This window comes from Hordeum vulgare, chromosome 7H (assembly GCF_904849725.1).
Source record: "Hordeum vulgare subsp. vulgare chromosome 7H, MorexV3_pseudomolecules_assembly, whole genome shotgun sequence".
Taxonomy (NCBI): Eukaryota; Viridiplantae; Streptophyta; class Magnoliopsida; order Poales; family Poaceae; genus Hordeum; species Hordeum vulgare.
In genome coordinates, this window is record NC_058524.1 from 580,301,462 (window position 1) to 580,311,790 (window position 10,329).

General features: G+C 47.9%; 2 protein-coding genes across 2 annotated transcripts; one reads left to right on the plus strand and one right to left on the minus strand.

Moving 5' to 3' along the window:
- The first annotated feature begins 238 nt into the window (after positions 1-238).
- On the plus strand, positions 239-1,677 carry LOC123411766 (DIBOA-glucoside dioxygenase BX6-like). The gene has a single exon (XM_045104731.1). The coding sequence runs from the start codon at positions 400-402 to the stop codon at positions 1,441-1,443; it is 1,044 nt and encodes a 347-aa protein (XP_044960666.1). The 5' UTR covers positions 239-399; the 3' UTR covers positions 1,444-1,677.
- Positions 1,678-4,194: 2,517 nt separating this feature from the next.
- LOC123410026 (U2 small nuclear ribonucleoprotein B'') lies at positions 4,195-8,421 on the minus strand. The gene is made up of 10 exons (XM_045102898.1): positions 7,962-8,421; positions 7,786-7,848; positions 7,487-7,580; positions 7,339-7,404; positions 6,923-6,995; positions 6,725-6,761; positions 6,162-6,268; positions 6,026-6,095; positions 5,188-5,270; positions 4,195-4,611 (listed from the first exon to the last, which is right to left on the minus strand). Exons 1-10 carry the CDS (start codon positions 8,277-8,279, stop codon positions 4,557-4,559), a joined length of 966 nt encoding a protein of 321 aa, XP_044958833.1. The 5' UTR covers positions 8,280-8,421; the 3' UTR covers positions 4,195-4,556.
- Positions 8,422-10,329: the final 1,908 nt, after the last annotated feature.

Below are 10,329 nucleotides of genomic sequence, written 5' to 3' on the forward strand. Positions count from 1 at the left end.
TGCACCGGCCAGCTCCAAAGCAGTGGTCCGGTTGCTTTCAGATTCCAAATCGACGGTGCCACCCGTGCCAAACTGCCAAAATACAAGGTGACGGCCATGGCTGGTAGCCTGGTACGCAACGCAAGCACACGATTGGTGCGTGCATGCATGCATGCATGCATGTCTACGCGGCAACGACGGCGACAAGGCATGCAGCCCGCATGTGATCCGTCCGACCCGTCCACGTCCACGGTGACGGTCCACACCATCTGCCCACCCTGCGCTACTCCACATGGATGAGATGATGGATCCAGCACCACCCACCGCCACCGGCTCGTCGTCCATGGGTACAAGTACGTGAGACGAGGGTGCACCGACCCGTGCTAACAGCAGGCGTGAGTGCTCGTCATCCACCGAGCCATGGACTCCGACCGCCTCGCTGCCCTCAAGGCCTTCGACGAGACCAAGGCCGGCGTGAAGGGCCTCGTGGACGCCGGCGTGACGGCCGTCCCGGCCTTCTTCCACCACCCTCCGGACCCGCTCCCGCCGTGCACCGACGTGGCCGCCATCCCGGTGGTGGACCTCTCGCGTCCCCGTCCGGAGGTGGTCGCCGCGGTGAGGGCGGCGGCGGGGACGGCGGGCTTCTTCCAGCTGGTGAACCACGGCGTGCCGGAGGCGGCCATGGACGGGATGCAGGCGGCGGTGCGGCGGTTCAACGAGGAGCCACCGGAGGGCAAGGCGCCCTACTACACGCGGGACGCCGCGCGGCGCGTGCGCTACAACTGCAACGCCGACCTCTTCCGGACGCAGCTGGGCAAGTGGCGCGACACCATCTACATGGAGGACGTGGACCGGAAGGGGGAGGAGGAGGACGACGAGGAGCTCCTCCCGCCGGCGTTCAGGGGCGTGGCGCCGGGGTACACGGCGGAGATGCGGGCGCTGGGGCGCGCGCTCTTCGAGCTGCTGTCAGAGGCCCTCGGGGTGCGGCGCGGGTACCTGGAGGAGGAGGCCGGCTGCCTAGAGGCGCTCAGCGTCTCCGGCCACTACTACCCGGCGTGCCCGGAGCCGCACCTGACGCTGGGCGCCGTCCGGCACACCGACCCCGGCTTCCTCACCGTGCTGCTACAGGACGGCGTCGGCGGCCTCCAGGTGCTCGTGGACGACGGCGGGGGCAAGCCCGCCGCGTGGGCCGCCGTGCCGGCCGTGCCGGGGGCGCTGGTGGTGAACGTCGGCGACTTCCTGCAGCTGGTGTCCAACGACATGTTCAAGAGCGTCACGCACCGCGTGGTGTCCAACAGCGTGGGCCCAAGGGTGTCGGTGGCGTGCTTCTTCAGGGCCAACGCCGCCAGGGTGTGCGCCCCGGCGGTCGCCGACGGGGGCGGGCCGCCGCGGTACCGCAGCGTCACGGCGGCGGAGCTGCTCCGCTCGTCCATTGCGCAGGCGCTCGGCGAACTGAGGATCTAGCTAGCGAGCAGATGCTTGTTGTTCGTGCATTTGGAGCGGAGCATGGTGATGGTGTGTGCGTGCAAAATGCTTCTTCATGGATTTGGAGCTTTGGACGAATCTGCTTAATCATCTGTTCGTGCAAGCAAAGATGTTGCTGAGAAGAAGCAAACTTTGTTGAGTGATTGTCCTGAAAATGTGGACTACGTGTTTTGTTTGCATGGGTAAAAATAAAAGTGGGAAATTGCAGATGCAGATTCATTGCTAGTATTTGCTTAGCTATTCTCTTTTGTACGTATAAATTATGATGCTTTCATTGACCCGTGTATACAAGTTTTTAGGGTGGCTTGGGTCAACGTGCATGAACAAGGCATTCAGTTTAGCATAGTGTTCTTAATCCTTGAACGCAAGCACCCTGAATTCAGCATTTAACTGAAGGAAACAGGAGACTGAAACTGAAATATTATGGCAACTCCAACCGGTCGACCTAAATGTCCGCTTGGGTCGGCCCAGCGGAGACAAATGTCCGCTTAGGTGTTTGGATAGACGCATGCGTTCAACGCTGATCCGATTCATTTTTATCGGTGCGTGAAAAAATAATAATCAAGCATATTTTTAAACATTAAAAGCCGGTCACGAGAGCCGATTACATTATAAATGAAGAAAAAAAAACTAGGCATCCTCGCCGTCGGCAGCGAGGTCGGACTGTGCCGGCGTGGGTAGTGCTGGTGTCGGCGGTGGCGCAGCACGGGCGCGCTCATTCGCTAGGCTCAGCGCCATCTTAGCATGGACGTAGGTGGCCTCCTCCGGGAGCAACGCGCTTGGGTAGACGACGAGGGTGTTCTGGGCAAAGCCTGCGGGTAGGCGACCTCCTCTGGGAACATCGCGAGAGCATAGACGACGAGGTTGTCGCCGTTGTCCATGGTTGCTGGGTCGTTGACGAGGAAACAGAGGGGTGGCAAGATGAAGACGGGGGAGGGTTCTGGAACCAGATGACCGAACCCCACCACATGCTCGAATTAAAAAAGACAGATCGCTGTCGCTGACGCGTGAGTTCGAGGAGGACGGCCGTCATAAATAATGTTGAACGTGATGATTGGGGACGGACACCGAGGAGGCGCACGCGCGTCCGCGCCGACGCATTTTAATTCTAAATTTGAACCGGAAATGGATCAGCGAGGACGCGGAACGAACGTGTTTTAAAAATGGATCGACGCGTTGGTCATCTATTTTGTCTACCCCGACCCAAACGAACGACGATGACGACGGACAAAATGAATCATCTCATTAAAGTTGCTCTTATATTAAACAGAGAAAGGGTCTTTGGTTTGGCTTTTACTTGATTTTTTCACTTTGCCTTATTTAGTTGCTCCCGGCTTTGGTTTTGGTTTTGTCACCAAATGTTGCCATATGGGTTTTGGCCAGCCGCACCAAAGCCGAGGCAAAATTTCTTCCTCCCTGCCGCCATTGCAAGCTGATAGCAACACCTATCTCCCGGCAGTCATTCTTATACAATACTTCCAAACACACGTATCTTCATCAGTTTAGGGCCTGTTTGAAATTACTTCGTTTTTTAAAATTTAGCTTCGTACTAAAAAAGGCAAGGCAAACAGGATAGCTTCATAACATGTCGCTCCGCAAAAAACTAAAACCTGAAATATAGCTCTATATTTTTTGTGAAGCTTTTTAGAAGGTGCTTAAAAAAATATAAAAGATGAAGTTAAAAAGAAATTACCTACCACTACCATCACTAAGTGAATACCCCTTTATTTCTCCTCACTCATCCAATCAGATATATTGTTTTCATCAATTTTATCATTCTTGAAGCTAGAGATAGATAAAAGCTAAACACTCTCTTTAAAAGAGTTACAACTTCTATATAAAACTGCTTCAAAGTGAATTTGATGAAGCAAAACTGAATTTTGTAAAATAGAGTAGTCTCAAATATGCTTTTAATAGACGCAGTTCGGCTTCAGCCGAGGAAACTCTTCAACGCCAAGGCATTGCGACTTGGCACACCCAAGAAGCAGCACCTGACCATGCAACCCATCCATCAACACGAGCTCACTCGCTGCCATGTCAATCTTACATAACACTTACGTTGCTGGTCGTCACATGCATGGTCTCCTCATGCATTTCTGTGAACTTGCAGCAGATCGCCGGATGGAGCCTGGACGACGTAGAGCCGCCCACGGAGGTAATTATTCATCATGCCGTCTATAATTCTCTTCCTGGTGACGGTAAAACTGGTGAGATCGAACGTGTCGACCTGTCCAAAGCTCGTGAATGCATAGAGAGGCTGTAGAGATGAGCGACGTTGGCGGCGGCGGCCGATTCAGAGGTGTAGAGGAGGCATGGCGTCCGTCTGATCTGAGACGGGCGGCTGCACTTATAGGTGACAGATGTGAACCAACCAACTAATGGCTCGGAAGGACTGGAACACATCACCGTTTATAGGACAAGACATGTGGAAATCCCATACAGAAATTTCATACCGCATACACAAGCTGAAGCTAACGCGTAGCCAACTACAACATCCGAAACACAGGACCCATAGTACACCACCCACTGTCTGTCTTGACCTTTCAGAATAATACTCCCTCCGTTCCTAAATATAAGTCTTTTAAGAGATTCCACTAGAAGACCACATACAGAGCAAAATAAATGAATCTATATTCTAAAGTATGTCTGTATACATTCGTATGTAGTCTTTTAGTGAAACCTCTAAAAAGACTTATATTTAGGAACGGCGGGAGTATATCCCTCTACCCATTTTAAACAACACTCTGAATTCAGCATTCAACTAAAGGAAACGTGTGGCTGTTATATTGTACAGGATGTAGAAACAGGATATCCAAGAGAGCAAGTTATACTACCTCTGCATCATAATATATGACGTTTTAGCACAGCTCAAATGAACTGCTAAAACGTCATATATTATGGCACGGAGGGGGTAGTTACAAAGCAGAACTAGGCGATACAGCTAAAATCAATCACATCATGTTATGCAACCGTAGGTCCTGCATAACCTAACACATCACGAGCAAGGACATTCCACCGCGCACGTACGTTATGGCATCGGACTCAACAGCATTCGAGCACCAGCCCACAATGAACACCACTCTCCGCTGCATTTAGGATCTGTTATTATCACGCTGCTTGCGCAGGCCCATCCGAGATTTGGCATATCTAGCACATGTTAAGGGAAAATGGTATGTGAATAATTATAACTACACAAAAGAACCACCGTGGGAAAGCGTGATTGCAAAATAAGGACGGCGTAAGCTGTTATACTCTTATAAGTTTCTATTATGTCAATGGTCACGCGTCATGCTTGTTTAGATGTGTCATTGGTCAAGACGAATATAATTGCTTCATTGATAGCAAGTGGAGGTAAGATTCAGCTTGCACACACTCATCAGTTCAGGTGATAGTGTGACCGAACAAACATGAATCAAAATCAGACTCAGACATTTCGTAGACTATTTTGCGTCAGTGAGCTGGTGGTGTAATTGAAAGATCAGGGGTACCAAATTTGGTGTCACCAGCTCTCATAAGACGATAAAACCTCCGTCCGGAATTAACTGTCACTGAAACGAGTGTATCTAGACGCTTTTTAGTGTGTAGATACACTCATTTCAGCGACAGATAATACCGGACGGAGGGAGTACCTTTTACTTAGAAGCAACCAAATGAAGCCTAGGAAAAGGATCTGCAACTAGACATAACAGCAAGGAAGTAAAATGATGTCGAGATGTAGGATACTCTAAACGCATGCCCTCGCCAGATGATGAATGTAGAATAGCTCCTTGGAGACGATTCAGGGCTTCAGTTGAACTGTGATCGTCCTGCAGGAAGAAAATTACACTTTGGGATTAACTCTTCAAAATTGTAATTGATAACAGGAATGGAAATACTAAGTCATGTCATAGTCATTAGCAACTATTGCATCACAACTTTTTTGTGTGCTGATGCCTACATGCGCAGAATGTACGATATCAATAGCATGTATTCATGACACGACACAGGAACACTAACATATATAGGCAGCAAGTGACCTCTCGTGAAATAACAGTCAAGCTTGAACCATCTATATATTGTAAAAAGTAACATAGTCTACGTTTTTCTTATATGCTTTTTGTTAACATAGATTATCAGGCAAATACAATATGTTTTCCTCTCAATACCCACTTTAACTGAGATTGACCGAACATGAAAGATTGCATCTTCTTGGTTCAATTTCTTGGACTCAAAACAAATGGGAAAAGTAAAGTCTTCACATAATTTTACCACAAAGAATTAATCAGTTTTAGAGATAGTCCTTATTGGTTATGTAAAAAAGTTTGGATAGACATCGTCAAACAGAGCACAATAGAAGTTGAGTTTTGTAGTAACAAGTTAAGATTGTCTCAATGAATCATATGGAACCGAGATAACTAGCGATGAACACAAAAGAACAAAAGCTCAATTTTATCACCCGTTTAGGAAGATATAGCATAGCGTAGTAGCTCCTTATCATAAGCACTATATGCTTCATTACCATATAATTTATACAAATAAAATAAATTGCGACAAGGGAGAATGACAATTTTGTTGATTATACCTTGAAATCAACAAATGCAACAGGTGCTCCGAACTTGTTTTGCATCTTCAGCTTTATGAATCCCTCACAACTGAACATGAAGCTTGTTAAAACACGATAACTATTTATCCCATATCATAAGGTTTTTAGGGCATACCCAGAGAAAACATCAGTCAGCTCACGCTCAGAAACAGTCTGACCAAGATTTGCAACAAAAAGGGTAGGGCATGGCGGATTATTTTGAGGAGCAAACATTGATGGATCCTGCAGGTAAGTGCACATACAGAAACAAGTTAGCCTTGCGCCTAATCCCAAAAAGGAGGAAAAAGGGAGGTGTACCAATTTGTGTTGCCTAAATAGTTAATGTTTGCTCTCCTCATTCAGGAAAAACCATTAGATTGTTTACTAAAGCTTTCCAATCAGCCTTCCTAATTCAGTAATGTTAAAGAGGATGGTAATTTAATAAGCTTTGCAGCAATTTCACACTCTACAGTTGCCTTATATAGTTAAAATCTTATGTCCAAACTAACACCTAAATTTTCAGAAAAGTTGGTCAAGGACAAATTATCAAGAAATGATAGAAAAGCCTCTTCGTATGAAAATACAAGCAGCTGAAATTGGGATCACTATTTGAATATCTTGGTTTATTACTTTAATCCGACAGACCCCGTCCCTAATTGAGATATACTCCTAAATATCAAGGTGCAAGAATAAACTCACCTTGCTGAAAGCAGCACTAGAACCAAAATCTGTATAACTGCAAGTTGAAAATGGTATTAGTTACTGTTATGACATTTCCTGAATGTAGATGTCCTAGTCTTGGATGTATTCTTTCTAGTATCAGCCACATGATAGCTTAAGGCTGATAATCCTAACAAAATCACATAATAAGACTGTGCTCAAGTAGTGTGCCATAACCTTTGTGCAGGATAACCATTCAAGCTGTGTGAAGAATTACCCATTCCGGACATGTGATTATTGCTTCCAGCACCTGATATGGCGCAATGTGCCAAAGATGTGCAAGGTGAGTGTTTTGCAAAGATGAAGTGGCATTCCAGCGAGGAAATGAAGTCGCATATAACAAGCGTAGTTGGATATGAACATAAGGGAAATAATAGGATAACAATTATAGGGGCTCCACGGTGAGGGGAATCATTTTAGTGGTTGGTACAGAATCATGGATATTGGATAGTATATGTATTGCTCATGTGACTGCAAGTCTGCAATGGAGCTGTAGTAACCAACCACCAACATGAATGCGTGGTAGTGGACAGATCAATCTAGTGTAAAAACTAGAAGAAAAAAATACTATTCCCAAGCTACTTGAATAATACCTGAATCAGGACGTCCCCTTGGACTTCTAGCTTTTTTCCCAGTAGATTTAGGGAAATCCTCATAATCTAAGCAAAACAAAAACAAAAAGGTTGTGAGCAACAGCAGAATAGCCAACAGTCACATAACATAAATAACAAAGTATGCAACCTGATCTGGGGCGCTTTGATGAGGTTGATCTTGAATTAGATTTTGCAAGATCTACATGTATAGAACAATTCTTCTCAAGGTCAAATACCAATCCCTGTACAAAATAAGTGATTCAGAAAATCGGCACCTCACACGGTCGATAACTTGACATAACAGATTATTTTCCAGCATAACTTCTGACACAGAAACTTCTGTTTCGAAAAACAGTTGGTCGAAATCGCATGGGAGTGAGAGCAATTTTAATAATGGGGAAAGCATAACTGGATGCGGTGCTTATTCATGGCGAGTTGAGATCTTACATTTGTGGCACTCATTGCAGCCAGCGCAGACGGCTGATCTCCAAACACAGCAAACGCATACGACTGCAGCGGCAGAGAAATCAGGCTGGGTTAGGTAAAGCATTCGAAAAGGGATCGCCAGAAGGGCCAAGATGCAAACCCTAGAGTGGAGCGAAAGGATAGTTGGGGGTGGAAACCTGGGCGGATTTGCCGGAGCGGACGTGGGAGGAGACGTAGCCGGGGAAGTCGCGGAAGAGGTTGTAGACCTCGCGGGGCTTGACGTCGGCGGGGAGGCCGGCGATGAAGAGGGTGCGTAGCTCGTCGCGCGGCGGCGCCAGGGGCTCCGCGCGGTCGAAGTAGCCGCCGTACGCGGGCGGCGGGGGCGCCGCTAGGTAGGCGTGTTCGTGCTGGCGGTACGTGTCGTACGAGGAGGTGCCCGGCGGGGGAGGGGGCAGGGTAGCGTAGGAGGAGGAGGCGGCCCTGGGAGGCGGCGGGTTGTAGTAGGAGGCGGCCATGCGCGCGGCGCGGGCGGGCAATGGGGGAGGGGCGGCGGCGGCGGCCTGCGTCGACGGTTTCCGACGGCGTCCGGCGGAATCTGCGGCCGTGCTCGGGCGCCCGCGGGCTGGGTCGTTTGGGTTTGGGTTTCCGATTTGTGGTGGCCGCGGGCGTCGTTGTCGGCCGGGCCGGGCGGGACTCTCACGGCGACCGGTGTCTATCCGCTCTGACGGGATGGGTACCGAGTACCGACTCGTGTGAGGTAGAGTAAATTGCTCAAAGCCACCGTATTCGTGGCTTGGTTACTTTATAAAACCATCATTTTAGCCCCGTTCAAAAAAAAAAAACATCATTTTAGCCAAAATGACGAAAGACCACCATCATCTATCTATATCTATATCTATACCTAATAATAAAAAGGTTGTTGCTTCCGTCAGAATTTCCACTGCGGCATTTTTATAAAGAAGCCCCTATCTTTTTAGATAATTAAACCCGCGGTCCTTCCTCAAGTGAGAAAACGTTTTGTTCAGAAATAAACCCCCTTTCTTACCCTCGCCTCCCCATCCCAACTGCCAGGAGGCGCCCGACCTGCGCGATGTCGATGGATCTGGAGGCGGGTGCGACGACTTGCTCCGGTGATGGTGTCGTCCTGCTCGTCTAGAGAAAGAGAGAGGCACGACGTGAGGGGGAAAGGATGGAGAGGAAGAAAGGAGAAGGAGAAGTGGCGTAAGGTGAGGGAGGCAGTCACTGGCGGCGGTGCCTCCGGTGACCAACGAGCGGGCAAGGCGGCGAGCTCCTGTTGAGGCGGCGGGGCTTAGTGCGTGTTGTTTCCTCAGGATCGAGTCTTGGCTTTCCCGAAGTGGCGGGCGGTTGCGAGCTTCGATTTGGATGATCCCGATGGAGAGCTGGGTGGTGGCTCTAGGTTCCAGCTGCCTCGAGAGTCCTACCTCCCCAAGCTCGATGAGATTGCTAGCCACCTTTTGAGGTCCTCAGCCCTTGGCCGGCTTCTCATCCTGTTCAGGTTTTCTTTCATGTTATGGGGTGTGCTCCGGCGGTGACGTACGACCGAGGAGGACGGGGTATGATGTGACTCCAATCAGTATCGGAGGACAAGTGATCTGTATGGCGTGGTGCAGATTTGCCGTTCTGGACAGATTCCTGATTTCCAAATTCTGGTACGGGTATGCCTGAATCGCTTCTTGGCCCTGTTTTTTGCTTCTTTTTGTTGGTTTACCCTAAAGTCTAAAGTTTCAAATGACATGTCTATTGTCTACTTCTCTAGATTCAGGATCTGCATATATAATGTGATTCCCATCCACTGCATTTGCTTGGCTGCTCAGTTAGAGAACCGCAAGTTCATCTATGTCTAGAAAGTACTTAAATTTCAGTCGAGTAATCATCAAATCATTTGTTTATCCTGTTGGTACTACCTGTTCTAGGGTAGTAAATTTTTAGCTTCCTACTACCTCTTCCTCTATTACCTCTTCACTTGCTAATACATGTTCTACTTCTGCTATTTTTTAGCAAAGACAGAGAGTAAGCGTCCTTGTAAGTCTCCAATTGTGCTATCATGTCTTGGATCGATCTCCCTGTTATGGTGGATGCCAAGCCTCCAGATGTAGGGTAAACTAGATCATTACATGTAGTGAAGCCCTACCATGTCTCCGACAATGCGGCTTCTACAATACCAGAGCGCCACCCTACCTAAATGACAAAAGACGCAAACCAAAGGCCTCTTGGAGGACTCGCTCGAGATTTGTTGGTATGCTAGATAGAGGAATGATATTGGATATTTTTGCATAAAAATAGTTGCAGCCTCTTGGACATATATAGTTATACTACCTACTCATGAGGAATATCTTATTTTATTATTAGTACCGCAATAACTTTTTAGAAGATCTGATTACCAGAAATATGGAATTTCCTATAAGATATTTGGAAAGCAGAGTTCATGAAAACAAATGCCAGTCCTTTTATTTTCTGAAAAGCTCTCTTCATTCTTTTTCTCATCTATTCTTACTGCTTGAGAATTTTTGCAGTCCGTACCAGTGTTCCTATGCTAAAAGTTGT

What these genes read in the sequence shown, in the direction of transcription:
- LOC123411766 (XM_045104731.1), top strand. Translation starts at nt 400, where the DNA reads ATGGACTCCGACCGCCTCGCTGCCCTCAAGGCCTTCGACGAGACCAAG.
- LOC123410026 (XM_045102898.1), bottom strand. Translation starts at nt 8,279, where the DNA reads ATGGCCGCCTCCTACTACAACCCGCCGCCTCCCAGGGCCGCCTCCTCC. An exon ending in TTGCATTTGTTGATTTCAAG is followed by an intron (nt 5,271 to 6,025) that starts GTATAATCAACA and finishes TTCTTCCTGCAG; the next exon opens with GACGATCACAGTTCAACTGA. An exon ending in GGCGAGGGCATGCGTTTAGA is followed by an intron (nt 4,612 to 5,187) that starts GTATCCTACATC and finishes AACATGTGCTAG; the next exon opens with ATATGCCAAATCTCGGATGG.